The following is a 23102-nucleotide window of genomic DNA, read 5'->3' on the forward strand; positions in this document are numbered from 1 at the left end:
TAAAAACTTATAATTTCTATATATATTTTTAAATCTTAAATCTATTTTCTACATTTTAATTGATTTTTAATTAGAGAAAAATATTGAAAATCTCGTCGTAATCGAAACTACACAATTTTTGGATGAAAGAAAAGAAAATAGATAAATAAAGAAATAAAAGAAATTGTATAAACTGAAAAGTAATATATTGATATAGATTTATATTGCATATATTTTTTTATTAATGAAAAATATTCAATATACATCTCAAATTAAAAATCATGATAAAATCTTTAATTTAAAATAAAAATGATGAAAAATAGATTTTAAAAAATAAGATATAATTATTTAATAAAAAAAATTTAAATTCTCTCTCATCTTTCCTCTCACTTTTCTCTACTTATCTTCTATTTTCTCTCCTTTTTTCTCTCTCATTTTTCTTTGATCTCCTATTTATTCTCTCTTGTAATTTCATTTCTTTCCTCAACCTTTTTAATATTTAATACATTACCCTCAGTTGGTATTACAATTGTAAGAATACCATTAACTTGACGGATTTTTTTTTAATAAAAAAATTGTGTTTTTCATATATAAAATAAATAGATGTTACATTTAGTCCAAATTAATTAAAGCAATATTTAAAGATTGAATGATATAGAAAACGAAAGAATTCATCTAAAAAAAACGAAAGTGATGAAGATGAGATTAGGCAGGGCCTGTACAATTTACGAAGCTCTGGAGATAAAAGCTTCATCCTCTAAAAATGCATTTTGTCTGTTAGCCTAAAGTAGTGGCGCCACTGCTGACCACTGAAGCGATACGTGTTAGCAAATGGTGGGAAGATCGGTATTATAACATTTAACAATCGAATCGCCATTCATCCCATGCTTCCCAATCCACCATAAAGCAACACGCAACAATTCATAGCATCGCGGTGATCTCTCTGCTGCTGATCCTTCGACATGCATTGTTCACCGGGAAACACGCCCAAATCTCTCCACGTCTCTCCATTGAACAATCAATTTTAAGGTATTTCATTATTTTGTTTTCGTGTTGGCTTATTAACTTCTCTCTCGATGTATATTGTGTTTTTGGCGGCAATGCTGATTGTTATCTGGGGAATTTTGATTATTTTGCGATTGATTGTTGCTTAGGTTTTTAGATTATTTGATATAATTAGTGGTTTTTCTCATGTGTTGTACCTATTATGCAATGTCAGTTGCAGGTAGTTACAGTAATTACATATACTGTGAGTATGTGTGTAATGTGGATAAATAAATCGAAATAGACTCAATAGATGGTATATATGTTCTCGACCAGTGTATATGAAGGTGATGCACCATCTTAAAGTTTGACACATATTTTCTCATCATTTTTGTTCTTCTATATAGATTGTTGGAGTTGAATTTGATTTTAGCAACTGAAAATATAGACTTGATATGGGTTGTCAAGTGGTGATGAAGGTTTATTGATTTTTTTTCTCTTTTACTTGTAGTGTCTTTAATTAAAAGTCCTAGATATTTTAGTAGAATTCTCCAGTCATGTAAAATAAAATATGTTTTGGCCAAATATGGGTGTTAGTTTAAGGCATGCAGGTATATATAGGAGCATAAGATTGTTATAGATGTTATCTTTATCGTTCTAAATTACTAAATGAACTGATCAATTGTGTTATTGAATTTATTTTGTGATTAGTTGAAAACCTTCTCTTTTTGCACTGACTAAATCATTCTTCAGGTAGATTATTCTGAAGCTTCTAGAAAGTATATGCATAATGTATGAGCAAGTATTCTACATTTCACATAGTACATTTTTATGGTTCCACGTTCCTTGATAATCTAATTGCTTGTGCAAAATCGATTTACTTGCTTACTAATGTAGTCGACCATGATTTAGCATTGGTGCAGCTATAATGGACAAAGTGTAACTAATTAAAAGTATCTCTGTTTTGAAGATAGATGCAACTATGAAATTTGGGAAAGAATTCAAGAAACAAAAGGTGTCGGAGTGGACAGAGGCATATGTCGACTACAACGGACTCAAACACATATTACATGGGATTCGCAGTTTTAGGCAGAACAATCCAAATCTAGCAAGAGCTTCTTCGAAAAGATTATCACTCAAGAACTTCAACAGTTCGAGTCTACATGAAAGCAATATCGACAACCATGATGATATTGAGAACCAAGTAATAGTTGTTCATACTGTGCATCAAGAGAATTCCAGAAAGTTGTATAACACCAGATTGATTGTGTCACCTACAGAAGGAGAAGGTAATGAGAGAATTTTTTTCAAAAAACTCGATGATGAGCTCAACATGACGAACAACTTTTATAAGGATAAGGTGGAAGAAATGATCAGGGAAGCTGCTTTACTAAAGAAACAAATGGAGACATTGGTTGCGCTAAGGATCAAAGTAACGAATCCTAGCTCTCATGGATTGGTTTCACTGAAGTCCGTTTCTACGGAGATCAACAATTTGGAGCCATCAAAGATTATACCTCCAGGAAAAGCTGAGATTTTTGGTCGGTGATACAACCAGCGAAATAGATGAATCACTTTCAGTATTCATCTCCCTATTTCTTTGTGGTCACTTGATCTTAGTTATACACCACTTTTTGCTTCAGCTGCTTTAGTTGTATGAACAAAATAAAATCGATTGATAAAAATAGTCAGGTGATTAGGCTAATCTAATAACTACGCATAGACGATATCTTCATTAAGTGTTTGCATTCTAGAAATCATGCTACTTCTCATGTGTAATGTGAAATAGTAAATATATTGACTTGTTATGCACCATCATTCTGACATTTCTAGGGAAGCCTATTGTTTCTAATCAGTCCTTTATCATGTGGTTAATTTGTTCACTTTTATTCTTTACGGTAAATATCATTCTATAATGATGCATTTCAGTTTATATATGCAGGGCAAGTGGATAGGAAGGCGGGAGTTGAAATGAGTTGTAGAAGTCAGCAACAGCCTGGCTCTTCTGGTGGTGATGCAGTTCTGATCTTTACACCTAATTTGCTCAGTTTTTGATTGAATACCTTGATATTTTTCTTTAGTTTTTTTAAATAAAGTACTATAATCTATGATAGGTGTGGACTTGAGTTTTCAAGAGCGGCACTCTGATAGTCATCCTGTGGTTGATGTCCTTCATAGAAATAATTCAACAAATGGGGAAATCACAGATGAATATGAAACGTCTAATTTAGAAATTCTTGATCGCATAAAGATTTCCAATACATACGATAGTCCAATGTCGACTATTAGAGGAGTCTTCACTGACACCAGAGAAAAAGGTCTGAGTTACAACAAGGAAGAACTGAAGGAAGTCGAAGAAAGATTGAAGATTGCATTTATTGAGTTTTATCAAAAGCTTTGTCTTCTAAAGCATTACAGGTAGATTTTGATGTTCAAAGACAGTATTATTTTTTTCCTTCTAAAAATTTCTGTTTCTCTTATGATGTATTTGTTGAATGAACAAGCAGTTTCATGAACATGTGCGCCTTTTCGAAGATTCTCAAGAAATATGATAAGGTTACATAACTGCTGATCTATATCCTTTCTATGTTATGGTGGTGCAATCTTCTATTTTAAACAGAAGAGAGGCGGGCAAGGTATCCGTGGCTTTCTGGGTCCTTGAGTATCTGTAGCGTTCTAGTTACTTATTGCTTCCATGCAGATAACGTCAAGGTTTGTTGCAAGATCATACATGAAAATCGTGGATGACTCTTATATTGGAAGCTCTGATGAGGTGTGTCTGCTTTTTAGCTTGTTCTTCATTCTTTTCAGAAAGTCCAATAATTTATTTTACATATTTAGACATTATAACAGATATATTCCGCTTCTTGTGAAACTAGTGATGATTTTTTAAAGTGTTGCTCCTATAATCCCAGGTCACAAATCTCATGGAAAGAGTTGAGGCAGTCTTCATTAAGAATTTCTTGAACTCCAACCGTCAGGAAGGAATGAAACTACTTAGGCCTATTCGGAAGATAGAGAGGCATCGGATAACTTTTTGTTCCGGTAAGTTAATCAACCAACGTTGGACTTTGAAATTATTATGCAGCTGAAAGCTAGAAGTATTATGCATGTCTATCTATGAAGCCCATTGCTGTATCTTGTCTATCTATGAAGCCCGTTGCTGTATTTATCTTCTAATTATTTGTGGTTCCAGGTTTCTTTTCTGGTTGTACAGTCGCCCTGATAGTTGCTGTTATTCTACTTATCGAAGATAGAAAACTGATGCAGATAAAGAGTGCAACCTTATACATAGAAATTATCTTCCCTCTCTACGGGTGGGTATAAATATACCACAAGCATAAATTCATCATTGTCTACTCTTATGATCTTAATGAAACTAAATTCAGTCTGCAGTTTAGCTTTTTCTACCTGCTTCCTTACTATGATACTGATGCCCGATTTAAACTTATTGCAGCTTCTTTACGTTTACAGTGCTCCACATGCTTGTATATGCTGCAAACATGTATTTTTGGAGGCGTTACAAAATCAACTATCCGTTCATATTTGGGTTTAGGCAGGGGACGGAGTTAGGCTACCGAGAAGTGTTTCTACTTAGCAGTGTTCTTGGCGTGATGGCTCTTGCTACTTTCCTAGTACACATGCACATAAAGATGGACTCAGAAACTCAACATTACGAAACATATATTGAACTTCTCCCATTGGGCTTAATCATTGTGAGAAATGAAAATTTATATTATATACTAAAGTTTGTTGTGCTACTCCATGTGTGTTCTAATTATCTGCTTCTGTTTAGGTTGTTCTAGCAATTACATTTTGCCCCTTCAATTTCATGTATCGTTCAAGTCGTTTCTACCTGATAAAGTGTGTGTTTCGTTGTGTTTGTGCTCCTCTTTATAAGGTGAGCTCAACACGGACAGGTTCTGTCAATGCGCATAGCTTTATAGTTTTCAGTTAGTTGCTGATTTGGTAATCCATTTATTTGTAGGTTACACTCCCCGACTTTTTCTTGGCAGACCAACTCACTAGCCAGGTTTCATGTTTTACTGATATTCGATGGTTGTAATTTCTATTCCGTAGGTATCTCTGTGAGCAGTTTTTGTGATCTGTTTAACCGCAGGTACAGGCTATAAGGAACTTTGAGTATTACATATGTTTCTACGGTGGTAGACAATTAACTCGGAGGTTGAAAAGATGCAGCAACAATGAAGTCTATAATGTTTTCTATTTTGTCCTTGCAGTTGTACCATATTGGTTTCGCTTTCTTCAGGTTCAGAGCTCTGTTTTCTCTTTATCTAGGTTTCTTTTCCATAATACCCTTTTTGAATGTGTGATTGAACAACGGTCGTTGCTTATGATTAACTCAGTTTCCTTTCTTTTGTTCCAATTAATGCACATGGCGAAGTAGAACTGAGGCTTCATTTATCCATCATTGCAGTGTGTGCGGAGGTTGTTTGAAGAGAGAGATTCTGTTCATGGATACAATGGTCTGAGGTATTTCACGACGATTGTTGCTGTTGTAATTAGGACAGCGTTTGAATTCAGAAAGAAAATAGCATGGAAAGTGTTGGCCTTGTTGAGCTCGGCAGTTGCTGCTATAGCCAACACATACTGGGATATTGTTGTCGACTGGGGGCTTCTGCAGAGGCGGTCGAAGAACCTGTTCCTGAGAGATAAACTCATAGTCCCACATAAAAACGTCTACTTCGTGGCTATGGTAAACACGAAAATGTGTTTCTTTTCCTATGTTTCTTATACCTTTTGATTCACATCTTTTTGATTCTATCACAGGTTTTGGATATTCTTCTCAGATTTGCTTGGCTGCAACTTGTCTTGATTCTAGATGTGCATTCGCTACATGGGAAGACAGTGTCGACAATATTTTCTTGCCTAGAAATTCTTCGACGCGGGTTGTGGAACTTCTTCAGGTAATTTAGCCTCTCCATGTACAATAAGCCCACGTTTGATTGGGTGTTTTTAGAGGTTGGAAAGGAATTCAATTAATTTAATCAAATACTTGTTGTTTGGATTGAGTAATGAGTTAACCATTACCATTACTTGACCCAATCACCCAATTTGTTACCCCTCAAAATAGATGGGAAACAAAAGAAAGGGAATCTCTTACTAATGATTCATTTCCATTGTTTAACCAAACACTCAATAAAAGTAATGGTTATTGTTACCATTCCACTCCTTTATTTGATTCCATTCCCTTTCCATTCCTCTACTTGAACCAAACGAGCACTAAATCTACGTAGTATTTTGGTAGTTTTTTCATATGTTAAAGGAAGTTTAGTTTGAATTTTTCAGGTTGGAGAATGAGCACTTGAATAATGTAGGGAAATTCCGAGCATTCAAGTCAGTGCCACTCCCTTTTACTTACTATGAAGACAAGGATGATAATGATGGCAACGAAAGAGATGAAAAAGACGAATAGAGTTTACCTACAAAGAATTTTGAACACCTCTTCCTTTTCTTTTTTTTCTGCGGTTTAGATTGTTGTATAACCAGAATATGATGAGTTCCTCCTGAAAGAGTTTTCTAATAAAATGCACTTGTTTAATACAGTACATCTATTCAAAGTGTTATCATACATATATTTTTCAAACATATCATTTTGTAAGTTACGTATATCTATGAGCGATTGAGTTTTATCAAAGTTTGTAAGAGCATTGGCATCGCTCTACTCAAGTAGGGCGATGCAGGCCTTGGTTACTCGAGGGCTACTCGAGACGTCGAGTATCACCCGTTCACCTCTATTTCAGGCGCGTGTTTTACATGCGCTTAATTAAAAAAAAATGATTTTAATTCAAACGGTTAGTAGTCGATTTTCAATTTCCTTTTTTTTTAATAGCCAACGACTATTTTAGCCGTTTGAAAATTTATTGTTTTTTTTTTTTTCCTATCTATAAATGCCCCTAACTCCTTCATTCACACAACAACAATTCTACTCCTTCAAGTTCCTCAAATTTCTCTTTCAATATTTTTTTCTTTTTTCTTCAAAAAATGGCGGAACCCCATCACGATTCTTCGTCTGATTCATCCGACGGTGTAGCTCAAGCGATCATAGATGAGATAGAGTTGTAGAAACAATTGCTTGTTCAAATCTACACTCAACTGGCGCCGGAGCCAGGACGTGTTAAACGTCCCCGGTCTTACGTCCACCGTGATCGTGAGGAGGCCCATTTACATCTTATGGAAGACTACTTCAACGACAATCCGACGTACGGGCCTACATTTTTTTAACGTTATTTTCGAATGCAGAAGGAGATGTTCTTGCGCATCGTCGAGGCTATTCAAGGTGAATATACTTACTTCCAGATGACCACTGATGCAATAGGTCGGGACTCTCTCTCCTTTGCAGAAATGCACGGCGGCTATCCACCAATTAGCCACCGGTGTCAATGCGGATACTTTCGACGAGTATCTCAAAGTCGCTGACTCGACCGGGCGTCTATGCCTCAAGAAGTTCTGCAAGGCTGTCATCCGGGCTTTCGGAGTCCATTATCTGCGCCGTCCAACGTCGGAGGACATAACACACCTTACTCAGATGCACGAGGCGCGACACGGATTTCTCGGAATGCTCGGGAGTCTTGATTGTATGCATTGGGGGTGGAAGAATTGCCTAAAGGCGTGACACAACGCATATACACGCGGTGATCAAGGAGAGCCAACCTTGTTCTGGAGGCCGTTGCATCCCACGATCTGTGGATTTGATATGCCTTCTTCGGTGTCACTGGTTCGAACAACGACATCAACGTTCTCAACCAATCGCCTCTCTTCGCAGACGTGTTGGATGGAACGGCGGCGCCCGTGATCTTTGAGGTCAACCGGCGCTACTACCAGATGGGCTACTACTTGTGCGACGACATATATCCGGAGTGGCGTTGCTTCATCAAGAGTCCACCGATGGCGATCAATCCAAAAGAGGCGAGGTTCAAGAAGATGCAAGAATTAGCACGGAAGGATGTCGAACGTGCCTTTGGAGTCCTTCAAGCTAGGTGGGGAATCATTCGAAGTCCGGCGCGTAATTGGTATGTGGAGCACCTCAAGGACATCATGATGTGTTGCATCATTCTCCACAACATGATTGTGGAGCACGAAGGTGAATGAGCTACCAATTAGAGAGATGACGACGCAGGACACAGGACGTCTAGCAGTAACTCTACGGAGAGTGATCGAGTAACCCCGGTTTCCTTCGAGGAATATGTGCAAAGAGATACTATTATCCGAGATAGGTAGATGCATGCTATAATCCAACATGATTTGATGGAGAATGTTTGGGCATGTTTCGGATCTCTAGGGCCGGAATAGTTATTTTTAGGATTTATTTTTATTTCATTAAGTTTTATGTAATTTTTAGGATTTCAAAATTAATGCAATTTAAATTTGAAGTAAATTGTGTTATTTAAATTTATGCAATTAAATTTAAATGAAAAATAGAAAAATCAAAACTAAAAAAATCAAGTAGGCTATCAAGTAGTCTCAATTAGGGATGGCAATGGGCCGGATCTGGACCGGATCTCGTCAATACCAGATCCAGATCCGTTTTAATCTATCAGATCCAGATCCGGATCCAAATCCACGGATCTGAAAATTTTGGATCCAGATCCAGATCCGTCAGATCCGCGGGTCCGCGGGTCCAGATCCATGGATCTACTATTTTCGAGTAAATCCAAGTCAAAACCATAATCCAGATTAACTCCAAGTCAGATGCAATTAACTCCAAGCAATTTCAGTCATAAACAATAATCAGAATCAAAATCAGATGCATATTTTCAATTAGATGCAATTAACACCAAGTCATAATCAAATAATGGACATAAATCTAACAAATCATATTCTGAACATCTAAATCTAACAAGTCAGATGCATGTTTTGGAAAATAATGGACATAAATCTAACAAATTCGACATAATGGACTGAATCAAAATCAAAATCAGTCATAAAAATTCAAATCTAACAAATTTGACATAAATATAAACATCTGGTGGAGTGTTCTGAACGCCGGACGGTGGAGGGAGGCAGACGTCGAACGCTGGAAGGAGGCAGACGTCGGACGGTGGAGTTGGCGCCAGAAGATGGCGGCAAAGTTGGCTGAAAAAAGAGTCGGAAGAGATGGGAATTATCGGTGGTGAGATGGGATTTGGCTCCGGACAGTGGCGCAAGACGGTGGAGAGGGCTGGAGTCTGGAGTTGGCGCCGGATGGAGAAATCAGAGATGGGATTTGGGAAGAGGGAGGCGCCGCTCAATGTAGGAGAAATTTAGGGTTAGTTCTAATTCTAGTGTATTATTTATAATTTTTGATATATTTAATATTATTAATAAAATAAATATAAAATATAAAATATATATATTAAATAAAATGGATCCACGGGCCGGATCTGGGTCGGATCCGGATCTGAAATTTTCAGATCCAGATCCAGATCCGTTTTAAGAATTGAGATCCAGATCCGGATCCAGATCCGTCGGGTCCAAAATATTCAGATCCAGACCCTAAAAAACGGATCTGGATCCACGGATCTGGACCGGGTCCAAGATCCACTGCCATCTCTAGTCTCAATGTGGCCTCCTTACTCATTGTGGTCCCCTCCTATCAAGTAGGCTATCAAGTAAGACCAATGTTGATGCTCTAAGTAACGATATAGAAGATGTACGAATAGTACAATCTCATTTACCAGATTTTTCAAGATTACCTTATTTATTCATCAAGATACCATCTCATATTTATGTCACTTTCAGATCCATATTTTTATGGTGCTTTCAGATACTATCTCACTACTTTCATGTTGTTAGATGTGCCGATAAAAATGAAAGGGTTATTAACGTATAATTATATTAACTTTGAACAAATTTTGATTTTAACGTAAACTTTAAAAAGTGACAAATAATAGACGAACTTTTACATTGTTTTAAATTTATCATGAAGTAAATTTTTTTCTAAATTAAAACTGACGTAACATTGACGTGGCAAATTGAAACTAAAGTGACAATCTAAACATTATTATTATTATTATTATTATTATTATTATTATTATTATTATTATTATTATTATTATTATTATTATTATTATTATTATTATTATTATTATTATTATTATTATTATTATTATTATCTCCCACTCTCAAATCTCAACTCTCTCTTTCTCAACAAAATATTTTCTTCTTCCTCACAGATTCGGTGAGAATCGTCACTAGAACACCACCTCTACCAAGAAGAAGATGGGTTATGTTGAGAGAGAGAGAGAGAGAGAATCGAGATTTGAGAATAAGGGAATTTAAAACTAATTTTGATTTTTTTAATCAATACACGCCGAAAGCCAAAGATATAACATATGGTGTGCGTTTGCTTAACGATAAAGTAATTAATGTATGAGGTCAAATGTCTTGATTTCGAGTTTATCGTAGCACGAAAGGAATTCCTTTGAGGTCCGTATCTGGAAACTCCTTTCTCATGGTATCTTCAAGTTTGTAGAGATATCCCACCCTAAACCCATTGCCCACTTTCCAGCATTGCACCACGAGCTCTTTCAGGGACACCAGGGATCCCCTCTTCTTTTGAAGACCAACTATGACGAGTTTTGTCTGTTTTGTTGACCCTCCCGCTATCAATTTCGTTACTACCTGTTACAATACCTTATAACACAATAGTCTCACAATATTTTCGTGATTCGAGCTCTTTCAAGTCCTAATGGAGGCAAAAGGATGCCGCAATTTGAGAATTAATAATTCTAGCTTAACATAAAACATATTCACGTATGTCATAGTCGACAAATTTTGAATATATTCAATTCAGAAGTACCAGTTAAGCCTTAAATTATAGAATTCGGTAGTTAAGCCTGGAAGGGATGGCTCACCTTGTTGCGTAGAGCTCATGCTTCAAATCAATTGCCGTGAATCCAGTTCCTTCTTCATCCTAAGGTCGTGGTTGTCTTTTAAAAATATTTTCGGGATCATAAAAGTAATTTCAGCCTTGTTTTGACAAAGGCTACCAAACAACTACAACATGTTTGTAACTCACATACCGAACACACTTTTCATAATATCAAACTCATATTACCTTTGAAGTATATCCTCCCTTATCTATCTTGATATATTATGATGTACTAATCAAACATTGTCTTGTTCTAATTATAATAATTTTATAAAAATTATACTAACACTATTTCTATAGATTAGACTTTTATTTTAGTTAAAATAATTTTATTAAAATGCATGACATGAGATTCACAATGATATGAGATTTTTTTTTTTTGGAAGGAGAGGGTATTGAAAAGGGTAGGGGTTTAACAAGAGGTTTTAGCTTTTAACACCACGCCTTCACACAAGCGAACCCCACCTCCTGTCCGGCCGCCAGCGCCGCCAGTTCTTCCATGTCTCCCTCAAACTCCACTAAACCCTACCGACCCGAATCGACTCAGCAACGGCAGAGCTCGGAACCAAGAACCCCAATCCAGGAAACCCCCGATCCACCAACAGACATAAAGACTGCCGGAATTCATGAAAAGGAGGCCGTTTTCGAGAAAGACGCGGAAGAACCGATGAACGACGGCGATGAAGAGGGTGAATGTGGGTTTTGCTTATTTATGAAAGGGGGTGGATGTAAAGAGACATTTGTGGAGTGGGAGAAGTGTATCGAGGAAGCAGAGAAGAAGGAAGATGATGTAGTGCAAATGTGTTTTCAGGCGACTACATTTTTAAAGAAGTGCATGGAGGCGCATTCCGATTACTATGCTCCGATTTTGCAGGCGGAGAAGTCTCTCGAGGAGGAGGCGGTCAAGCAGTTGGAGGAGGAGAAGGAAAAGTTGAGTGGTGAAGGAGTCGGCGTCGCCGTCGGCGGCCGCCAAGAATCGGAGAAGAAGGAAGCTTTGGGTGGTAATGATTCAAAGAAGCAATCTTGATTGATTTTGGTGGGACTTTGGTGATTGATCTTCTTCGTTTATTTGGTTGCTGAATTTTGTCAGGATTCAGAATATATATATATATATATATATATATATATTTATTTGAATAATGAGATAGGATATTGAGCCGACCCCTACAAGAATGGGCTTTTGATGAATTAATTACATTGGGCATTGAAAGTAAAATTTATCAGTGCATATTGCATCACTGTTGTTTAACTCGTGGGATCAATTTATTTTGAAGATGTTTACAGTCTGTTTATATAGTTTATTATGTGCTGCCTTGCTAAATTGATATGTTGCCTCTCTGCATAGACAAGGAGCTTGGAAGCCTAAAACGAATTGATATGTATGTTTGAGAGTTGCTTGGCTGGAGATGAATGTGGAATACTATTATACTTTATATCCATGAGGATTTTGGAGTTGTAGAACTCTTGTCTGAGCTTCTCAATAGCAAAGGTTTCTTGGATAAGTTTGGAAATTTACAAGTTCTATTCCCTTTAGACGGAATATCCACAGGCACTTCCATAAGGGGTTCATGCTTTTATAATCCGTAAAGGAGATACCGTGTTCCTTCTAGATTTCTAGTTCTTGAATTGCTTACTTTTCTGCATATAAGAAATTTTTGGATCACTGCAAGAGCAAGAAGGACAGAGCGATCTAAAGTCAGACGAGTATTCAGTTATCAAAGAATGTGTCTTTCACATATCTAATTTTCTTCCTTGTATCATGTGGTGTTGACTCTGTTGAGCTTTCTACTCTATTTTCCTGTCTCTTGGTAGGAAGAGTCGTCTCTTGGTAGGCAGATTCTCGTCATGTCAATGCATGTGATTTTGAGGAACAGCTACTTCATAGTGAGATCTTGAATGCTGCAGGGAAATACAAGCGAACTGCGAGGTATTCTTTGACAATCTTTATCTTTGTCGTTATGGTCTTTGCTGTGATTGTTCATAGTCATACTGTAATAAAGTTTGGCAGATGTGAAGTTAAGAATGGGTCTGTTTTTTGAATCTGAAGAATTGTTGAATGTTGATAATGCTGAACACCATTGAATATTATGCAAAAAGACTTTTCAATATGTGAATTCTGATGTATTTACTATTTACAATTAGGAATGTGTCAAAGAAATCAAGGATAATTTATGATGCAGGTGAAAAGTAGTCTCCTTCACTGATTCTGTATGTCTAGGTTCTTCATTTGAATCTATTTCTGGCTTTACGTTCTTACATGATCTGTTTTTGTAGACACTAATTTTTGGCCATTATCATGGTTCATTATGTTCATGCAAACACTCAAGTTGAGGTCATGATTATGGTGTTTTCTTCTGTTAAGCTTCTAGAGATACATTGGACAAAGCATGATGTGGTGTTCTTTTAGTTTCCGACTCATCTTCAACTAGATGTGATTTTGCATAATCTGGGACCTCCTGTGTTATAAATGAACAGAGGAAAATTTTGATGTTTACTTCGTTACCCTTTGGAGACGGATATCCATAGGAGAGTTTTATATCCCAAAAGGAGGTACCGTGTCCCTTCAACGTCTTTAGAACGTGTTTGGCTAAGCTTATTTTTAAGAACTTATAGTTTTTCAAGAGCTTATAAGTTGTTAAAGTGTTTGAATAATAGAACTTATAAGCTAGAAAGATATTATTTTGCTAGAGAGAGAAAATATTTGTTAGAGAGAGAAAATCGAAAAGATATGAATGGTATATAATGAAAATAACAAATTATAGTTGAATAATATTTGTAAAATAATTGTTGTATACAAGATTATGAAAAATTAAGTTGGGATAGAATAACTTATTTTTTAGGGAGTTTCTAAGTTTTTGGAGCTTATTTTTAGAGTTTATAAGTTGTTTAGAAGCTTATTTTGTCAAACACTTTTAAAGAACTTATAAACTTCAAAACAACTTATAAGCTTTTTAAAAAGCTTATAAGCTCAGCCAAACACCTCTTAGTTTCTTGAACTACTTATTTTTCTACTTACATTTATGTGTAGATGACCTGATGTTGATACAACATCACACTTTGTGGAAGATTGCAATTAACATTTATGTGTAGATGTTGATACCTAGTACTGCATTAATGTGTAGGTGTTGATACAACAACATTCCTATTTTCCTTTTGCATTGCAATTAAAATGAAGTAGCAGACTTTGTGGAAGATATCCTTGATCATGTGATACATTTAAGAATTGAGCTTATCTTCCTCTTAAAAGGCTTTTTAAGGGAAGAGGGTTGTCTAAACTAATATATTGAGGCGGCGTTTGCTTTGAGTAATAAGGGCATAATTGATAAAATAATTCAACTTAATCAAGTATTTGGTTTGCCAAATTTGTCCCGTGATGGATAATTCGACTCTACTCTAATCATTCCAGCGGACAATTATTTATCACTCCAAAGTTGGGTGGACCATTCATCAAGCTAAACGCCCTTGACAGGACAATATAATGTTTACCAAGTCAAGGTGGATTTTCAATATGCTAAGACAGTAAAATCTTGAATGATGCAGGGAAATAATTCCAAGTGATCTGATGCAGGGAAGTAAACCATTTAATATTATTTAAAAGGGGTAATTGCCTGTAAATCCCTAACGTTTACACGGAATTGGTTTTTGCACCTTTTTTTATTTTTCTTCTTTTAAATACCTAACCTTTAGTTTTTGTCTCAAATTTGTCCGGCGACCGGATTTTTCTTACGCCGGCGCCGGAAATGCCACTGTGGCAGTCGGAATCGACGAGGTGGCAGCCGGAATTGACACCTAAACATAATTTTTACATGTGGCAAAAAAATAAAATTAAAAAATTTCCAAATCATCATCATCTTCCTCAAACCCTTATCCCTCTTCCCCCAACTCACAGCCGCCTCCCCTGCCAGCACCACCGGCGCCGTCCCTTCGCCGCCCTCTTCCATCCCCCAACCCGCCGCCGCCACCACCACCACCGGCGTCTGCATCATTAAAAAGTAATCCCGTCCCTTCAATGGAAAATTCATCTCTCAAGCCCGTCCCCCTACTAACCTCCTCGCCTCCTCCACCGTGCAGAAGTAATCCACCACCGCCTCAGACTGAACCGGCTTGCCTGCTCGCAAGCGTGAACAACGAACCACCACCACCACCAAATTTCGTCAGCCCTTTCCACCACCACCACCAAATTCTGTCATCAAATTCGCAGCAAACACCAATTCTGTCATCAAATTCGCAGCAAACACAAATTTCGTCAGCCTTCCCAACCACCACCACCACCACTCACAGCCGCCTCTCATGCCTTCAACCCTACTAGATCCAACGGATCGCACCTGAAATTGAATCGCTGATTAAATTCTAGATCCGTGAAATTGATCGATCCATGGGTGAGCGCCTCCATCTGTAGTAGAGAAGTTGGGAGATGGGGCAACGTTGGGCTGCAGCGGAGGGTGGGAAAAGGGGAGGGAGCGGCGGTGGGTGGGGGAGCTTCTTGATCTGGAGATGGATCAGGCGAAGGACGGCGGCGGGTGGAGCTTGATCGAGATCTGGAGCTTCTTCCGTTGCTCCAGGCGGTAGAACGTTGGTGGTGGTGGCTGCGGGTGGCGGCGCCGGCGGTGGTGGAGGTGGCAGGGGGCGGCGCTGGGTGGGGAGAGGGAGAGTTAGGGTTTGGGGTGAGGGAAATGACGATTGGGGGGAAGGGGGTTGATTTTCCTTTTTTTTTTTCTTTTTTTTTAATTTTTATTTCCACATGTATTTTTTATTTCATTTTTTTAAAGATTTTTTTGCCACATGTAAAAAATGAGCCAAGTGGAGAATTCCGGCTGCCACCTCGTCGATTCCGACTGCCACAGTGGCATTTCCGGCGCCGACGTAAGAAAAAACCGGTCGCCGGATAAATTTGAGACAAAAACTAAAGGTTAGGTATTTAAAAGAAGAAAAATAAAAAAAGGTGCAAAAACCAATTCCGTGTAAACGTTAGGGATTTACAGGCAATTACCCCTATTTAAAAAGAAATCACAATATAGTTTGGAAATGCGGAAAAGATCAAAGAAAATGACTACAATTTATAATGTTCAGTTTTATTCTTATCCTCTTCACAAATCTGTGCAGCTGCATTTCTACTCATCTTTATCTTCATCTTCATTGTAGTTGAAAGGTAATGGCACTGATTTGAAAGCTCGGAATTTGCCAACGTTGTTGAGATGTTCGTTCTCCAGCCTGCACATCAAACAGATTCCATTACATCTAACTCGAGCTACCAAATATTTTTTCTGAAGACCGAGATGACAACTTTGGCATCAGGCATTAATCACCTGAAGAAGTTCCACAAACCGCGACGAAGGATTTCTAGAGAAGCCACGAGCGCAGCCATCATCTGTCTATGCAGTGAGAAAATGGTGAATCTCATCACGGTCTGCATCCATGCTAATCTCAGCAACGCATTCAAAATCTGCAGGGAAACAGACAACCTTAACTGTCAAATTCATAGCACCAAAAATCTGCTTCTCTCTCTGGAAAAACTCATCTTCTTACAATGGCTACAAAGTAGACACTTTTGTGTGGGACAAGCAGCTTGTCTCTCAACCATCTGTTCTTGGACTTGCGTTGAAACAGCCCCCAATCTACAACGATGTCCCAATACGTGCTGAGGATCATCGCGATGATTGAGGTGATCCAAGCTATGATCTTCCAGGCAGGGCCTTCGTTGAGGGTGTAGGCTGTTCTTGCGCACACTGCAATGATTGTCAATAGATATTTCAAGCCGTTGTAGCCTTGGTGAGGGTCTCTCTCATCGTAGACGCGACGCAGACACTGCACGAAATCAATATGAGTTTTGCTGCTGCATCATCAACTATTGTGCTTTGAGATTTTATTAAGCACCTGCAGGAGGCGCCACATGTATGGCAGTCCAGCGATGATGAAGGAAAAAGTGTTGAAAACGTCGTTGGATTTGCAGTTGTTTCGCCTGTGTTTGTAGTCTCCCCAACCGTAGTAGCAAATGTAGAACTCTAGACTCCTTAAAGCTTGAACCTGCAACAACATTTCTACCACACTTATTTCCCTCTCTAGCATACAGATTCTTGAGAGAGAGAGAGAGAGAGAATGGAGGTCGAACCTGGCTTGTTAGCTGGTCTGCGAGGAAGAAATCTGGCAGTGTAACCTTCAAGAAATAGACACATATATGTATGTAAGAAATAAGAATAGTGTGTGACTTGGTTTAATCAAACACAAAATTTCATGTTTATGAAATGTTTTTTCACCTTATAGAGAGGAGCTAAGAGGCAGTGGAAGATGCAGACGAGCAGAAAATAGCGACTCGAACGGTACAAGATATTGAAAGGGCACAGAATAATCACAATCACAAGCTGCACAAAAATACGAATGAAAAATTTGATCTTCAACATATGCATATTTCACAACATGACTTGGATTTAAAAAGCTTATCATTAATATAATTACCGCTACTAATCCAAGAGGAAGGAGCTCTGTAATGGGTTTGTAGTCTGCTGTGATTGGATCCATTTCCATGTCAAGATTAGCAAGAACACTAGCTAGAGCCAACACACTCAAACTGAATCCAAGAAGCAGAACCTCTCTGTATCCTAGTTCTGTTCCTTCCTTAAATCCAAATATGAAGGAGTAATTCACTCGATACCGCCTCCAGAAGTATACGTTTGCAGCATACATCATCATGTGAAGAACGATGAACCCGAATAAACTGACAAAAGTTGATTCAAGTTAGTTAAATGTTTGTTTAAATTTCAAGAAATGGAGAGATGGACAAGGGCTTTTTTTTTTACCTGTAGAGCGGAAACATGGTCTCCATGTATAGCACTCTCCCCTGTTTGTCAAGTATATGACGCGCTCGAATGATCAGAATTAGTGCTATTATAAGAGCAGTGGTGCAGCCAAACAGAAATCCTGCAGGTCACAGACATTTTCTTGCATGTTAGGAACAAACATCCCATGATTCTTTTCACTAAAAATTGAGCTGCAGACATAAACGTAGATTGTCTTTTACCCATGGAGAATGTGATTCTATGTGTTTCCCTTTTTCTCTTAGGCCTCAAGATGTTCATTCCTTTGCTGCGGTTAGAGTTGGAGAAATGCTTGATGAACATGGCTTCTACCCTTTCCATCAGCTTGCTCACCTATACTAACATAATAAGCTTATTCCAGTTGCAATTTTGACATCTTTACACAACAAACGAATTTTTGAATGATTTCTACCTCATCAGAGCTGCCCAGATAGGAATTATCAACCATTTTCATGTAAGATTTTGATGCATTTCTTGAAGCAACCTTATCATATTTCTTCATGATCTTTGAGAATGCCATAATATTGAGAAAACTGTTGCAATTACACAAACAGTATGTAAATACATCACAAAAGATAATAATCCTAAGAAATAAATAATTAAATTTAGCTAGAATTTCTATATACCTGTAGCTTTTGAGAAGCCTCAGCTTCTGATAAAATCCAACAAAAGCCCTCTTAAGCTGATCTTCTGCTTTCTTCAAATTATCCTTCGTGAACTTCAAATCTGCCTGGTTAGGAAGCTTGAGGAATTCTTTGATTGTCGAACGAGGTGTTTCATGACTCGTGTTAAACGTCACACGTTTAAGAATCTCCAAAGGCGCTGGCCTCTTGGCTTTGATCTCATTCTGCTTCAGTTCTTGAATCCTTGCATTCACTGCCTTCATCTCAACATTTCCTTGTTTCCTATCGGCCTCTGATTCTTGGCTGCTCAATGTTGAACTTTCTTCATCTATAACAGCCAGTGGAATCCTTCCTGCATCATCAAAACACGCAATCATTACTACTCAGCTCTCACATCAAACCACACACGCATAAGAATTAGCACAAAACTAACTGCTTGCTTTCATTGCAGATGGAGTGTTGGCAAGCAAAGCATCTCGAGAAGCTGCAGTATCTGAGGCAAGCTGAGTGGTCTCCTCCACACTATTAGTCCAGCCTTCTGGGCGCTCCACCTTCACACGAAAGGCGATCAACGCCTCCATTTGCTTGTTCAACACAGCAGCCTCCTTCATCACCTCATCAACTTTCAACCTATAGAACTTCAACACCTTATTGAATTCAGCATCCAGCCTCTTGAAATAGACGAGTTCATGTTGCCCTCCGTCGTCTGCAGCCATCAGAAACATCGTCTCTGATCGCTCCTCGCCATCTCGGCTCACGTGCTGCACGAGAATGGGTTGATGTTCTATGTCAGCTGCAGCAGCCTGATGAGCTCTTGGAGAGTTCACCCTCTGTGTTAGCCCACTGAAGGCTCTGTACAGAGTGTTGCTTCGCCTAGGATCGGCCAGCTTGGCCGGTCTGTTTATTTGCTTGAAAACTTGGATTTCTTTTACAAGACTTTTCAAGAATTTATAATCTGTATAGGCTTCTTGCCATTCTGGCACCATTTGTGAAGCAAATTCTTTACCATACTTCATGGTTTTTTTGTTTTGGGGCGTGACAGATTTACTTAGCTAGACAATGGAGGATATATATACATAGGAGAAAGTTAAATTAAATATTGAGATTAAGAATATTCAAATTCAGGTGGTCTCAGTGGATATTAGATAGACACACATTAGGTAAAAAGGAGATTCCATGCTGAAAAATTCAACATATATAGCAGAAAAGTAAAAGGGAAAAACTTAAAATACATACTTATGCAGGAAGCCCACTTTCATAAAAATGTATAATTTCTACTTAAATTGATTAAATTATCCCTAATATTTCAATTACAATGACATTTGTAAGACAAAATCTTACATATTTTATGTTATATATAAAGGTGGACTATCATGAAAATACTTTTAAATGTATAAAATAGTATAAATCCCGTTCATTAGATCATAGTAAATTAATGGCTCATATCAAATTATATGGAGATCCGAAATTTGTAACTGTTTCCGTTGCAATTCATACATTTTTTTTATTACGAATTGAAAGTACTTTTATTACGAATTATATTATATGCACGAATTTGAAGTTCTTTTGTTACGAATTATGTTCTGATTAAGCAAATTTCAAGCCACAAGATCAACCAAGATCTAATGGACATGATTTGTTTCTATTTTATACAGTTAAAAGTGTTCTTATTTTAGCTCACCCCTATAAGGGTTGATTATAGTGAAAATCGTAATTTAAAATGAGAATTGATAACACTGCCCTGGAGTGTAAAGTTACCGCATTCGCTATACAATTAAATGCATTCGAAAAAAATGACAAAAATTAAAAATTTCGCTCCCTTCAGGATTCGAACCCAAATGGAGTATCCATTCATCAAAATGATGCATCTACTGTTGATATTCATAATCCAAGGATTGGGGATGGTTCTCCATTCTCATTTTAAATCCCGGTTCTCATTTGAACCTCTATATATATATATATATATATATATATATATATATATATATATAGAGGAGGGCTAAAATAAAAACACTTCTTAAAATATAAAATATAAACAATTTTCAGCCCTTAGATCATCAAGATCTACGGTTGATTCGTAACCCTGTTGGATAAATTCGTGGTCTTGGGTTCGAATCCCAAATGTAACAAAAAATTATTTTTCACAATTCGTAACCATGTTGGATAAAATTCATACATTAAAAAACGTTTATATTTATATTTTAAGAAGTGTTTTCACTGTAGCCCTCCCCTATATATATATATATATATATATATATATATATATATGGGGATGGGGGTTAGGATAAAAACAGCTCTTAAAATATAAATTGCGAACCAGCTAAAATGTATGATATCTATGTAGAACTTGTATAAATTCGTTGTGTAAATGTATGAATTGCGAAAAATAAAATTTTCGTTACCTATGAGATTCAAACTCAGGACCATAAATTCATCTAACAAGGTGATGAATCAATCATAGATCTTGAAGATCCAATGACTAAAAATGGTTCCTATTTTATATTTTAATAGGTATTTTTATTTTAGCTCGCTCCTATATATGTATATATATCTATATAGGGATGAGTTATACTGAGAATGTTATCTTTCGTGAGAACTGAAAATGAGTGCATAAATCAGTATATAGTGTTACATAAGCTGTAGTATAATGCTGCATAATTTTTTTTTGCCTAGGTTCGAATCCTGTAGGGAGCGAAAATTTTATCTAATTAATTGAACTTCGTTATGTAGTCATTACAAGCAGCTTATGCAAATTACAATCATCTTATGTAACATATATATTGACTTATGCAATCATTCTTCATTCTCAACACATTTGTCCATTCTCATTTGATTTTCTCCATCTATATATAGGGGGCCGCTCCAATGAGACCCCCTAATTTTAGTGAGATCTAGGGCACCATCTGGTGCGTTTATTTTATCAATCCTATTACTGATATTGTATCTGGAGGGTGATTTTTTTTTCGCAGGGTTCGAATCCTGGAGGGAGCAGAATATTTTAAATTTTGTTATTCATCAGTATATAGTGCATTGTTCATCAGTATATACGGCCCTATTCATCAGTTTATATGTCTTATTCATTACGAAATTTTTAAATTTTATTTTTCATCAGTATATACATCTTGTTCATTAGATAAACATTTTGTTCATTAGTATTATATGTGCTATTCATTGTACTCATGTTACACGAAAAATAGAGGGTCTCACTGGAGCGCGCCCCTATATATATATATATATATATATATATATATATATATATATAGGGTTAGATTTCATTGAGAAGTTAAATATTTTGTAAAATTGCAAAATATTCAACCTATCAATAATTTTGATTAATGGGTCAATAATTTTTATGAACAAATATTTTGGTTTGGGGTTCGAATCCTGGAGTGACGTGATTTTCAACAATAACGTCTGTCCATCAAATTATTAATTTGTTCAATATTTTATAATTTTATAAAATATTTAATTTTTTAATAGAACCTTTCATTATATATAAGAGGAGAAAATTAAATAAAAAATATATATATATTTTTTGAAATTAGTTAAATAAAATATTTAGATGAAGAATTTTCAAATTCAGGTGGTCTTTGTGGATATTAGAAAGACCCAGACACTGTAGGTAGAAATGAGATTCCACGCTGAATAATTCAGCATATATAGCAGAAAAGTAAAAGGAAATTTTTTTAAAAACATACTTATTTTCATAAAAACGTACAATTTCTACTTAATTCAATTATAGTGACACTTGTAAGACAAAATCTTACATATTTTATGCTTTTCTTATAAGAAAAATTCAGCATATATAGCAGAAAAGTAAATGGGAAAATTTTTAAATTCTTACATATTTTAGACAGAAAGAGAAAATTGGGGCTATCAATAGAATCACCCTAGGTAGACAGTAGACACAGTCAGAGTAGCTAGAAATGAAATTCCACGCTGAATTTTTTCAGCATATATAGCAGAAAAGTAAAAGGGAAAAATTTTAAGTACATACTTATGCAGGAAGCCCACTTTCATAAAAATGTATAATTTCTACTTAAATTGATTAAATTATAATGTTTCAATTATAATTACACTTGTAAGACAAAATCTCACATATTTTGTACTTTTATAAATCAAACCAAAGCGCGAGCCTTATTATTATTATTATTATTATTATTATTATTATTATTATTATTATTATTATTATTATTATTATTATTATTATTATTATTATTATTTCTACAAATCATCTGACGATGTATACTTAGAAACCTAGAATTAAAATCTTAAATCCTAGCCTGATTCACTCATTCTCGTCATTCGTCCATCCTTGAGTAAGTTACAAGTCGTTGCCCTTACTTCTTGATTTTTTGCTAGATAATCTCTCCGTCCCAAACGAAATGTCTTGTTTCCTGTTTCATTTTTTGGCAATACACTCTCTCTATACTTAATATTTAAATAATTCCACCAACATACTTTATCTACTTTATACACATTTCTTAATCTACGTGCCGAAAAGAAATAGGACATTTCGTTTGGGACGGATGGAGTAATATTTTGCATCTTTAAGTGATACTATTGTCATCTTAGTGTTAGAGGCACATCAACTCATTTAATTCATGTTTTATAATAGATCTTCATGCGTTCCGACATTTTTAATCAGATTAAACCGAATCAATACAAATATGTGATTTGATTTGATTTGATTTTGATACTAATAAAATTTTATTTAATTTATTAAAATTATAAAATTTTGCTTTATAATTTAGTTTGAATTTAGTACCAATCTACACCAATGCAAACAGCGATACCCTACTTGTAAGCCATTAATTGAGACATTGAATC

General features: G+C 36.4%; 3 protein-coding genes across 13 annotated transcripts; 2 read left to right on the forward strand and 1 right to left on the reverse strand.

Annotated features, from left to right (window-relative positions):
• Window positions 1-637: 637 nt before the first annotated feature.
• Window positions 638-6530, forward strand: LOC130995787 (phosphate transporter PHO1 homolog 10-like). Of its 11 annotated transcripts, none has more exons than XM_057921199.1 (15): window positions 638-1008; window positions 1934-2504; window positions 2906-2971; window positions 3078-3381; window positions 3471-3519; window positions 3665-3736; window positions 3879-4008; window positions 4160-4280; window positions 4421-4679; window positions 4760-4864; window positions 4952-4996; window positions 5084-5233; window positions 5402-5680; window positions 5755-5891; window positions 6274-6530. In XM_057921199.1, the coding sequence occupies exons 2-15, from the start codon at window positions 1946-1948 to the stop codon at window positions 6398-6400; spliced, it is 2403 nt and encodes an 800-aa protein (XP_057777182.1). In that variant the 5' UTR covers window positions 638-1008; window positions 1934-1945; the 3' UTR covers window positions 6401-6530. The 11 variants fall into 11 exon arrangements, with proteins under 11 accessions (XP_057777182.1, XP_057777185.1, XP_057777184.1 ...); XM_057921202.1 differs by lacking the exon at window positions 3471-3519 and adding an exon at window positions 3584-3599; XM_057921201.1 differs by having other exon boundaries at window positions 1938-2504.
• A 2551-nt stretch (window positions 6531-9081) lies between these two features.
• Window positions 9082-16075, forward strand: LOC130994031 (uncharacterized). Its single transcript, XM_057919069.1, has 3 exons — window positions 9082-9216; window positions 11274-12764; window positions 15980-16075. Exons 1-2 carry the CDS (start codon window positions 9082-9084, stop codon window positions 11862-11864), a joined length of 726 nt encoding a protein of 241 aa, XP_057775052.1. The 3' UTR covers window positions 11865-12764; window positions 15980-16075.
• On the reverse strand, window positions 15751-19314 carry LOC130995790 (phosphate transporter PHO1 homolog 3-like). Its single transcript, XM_057921212.1, has 12 exons — window positions 18706-19314; window positions 18276-18624; window positions 18062-18182; window positions 17853-17982; window positions 17632-17752; window positions 17291-17549; window positions 17092-17196; window positions 16947-16991; window positions 16712-16861; window positions 16364-16642; window positions 16144-16280; window positions 15751-16048 (listed from the first exon to the last, which is right to left on the reverse strand). The coding sequence occupies exons 1-12, from the start codon at window positions 19286-19288 to the stop codon at window positions 15949-15951; spliced, it is 2379 nt and encodes a 792-aa protein (XP_057777195.1). The 5' UTR covers window positions 19289-19314; the 3' UTR covers window positions 15751-15948.
• Window positions 19315-23102: the final 3788 nt, after the last annotated feature.

Source organism: Salvia miltiorrhiza, chromosome 7 (assembly GCF_028751815.1).
Source record: "Salvia miltiorrhiza cultivar Shanhuang (shh) chromosome 7, IMPLAD_Smil_shh, whole genome shotgun sequence".
Taxonomy (NCBI): domain Eukaryota; kingdom Viridiplantae; phylum Streptophyta; class Magnoliopsida; order Lamiales; family Lamiaceae; genus Salvia; species Salvia miltiorrhiza.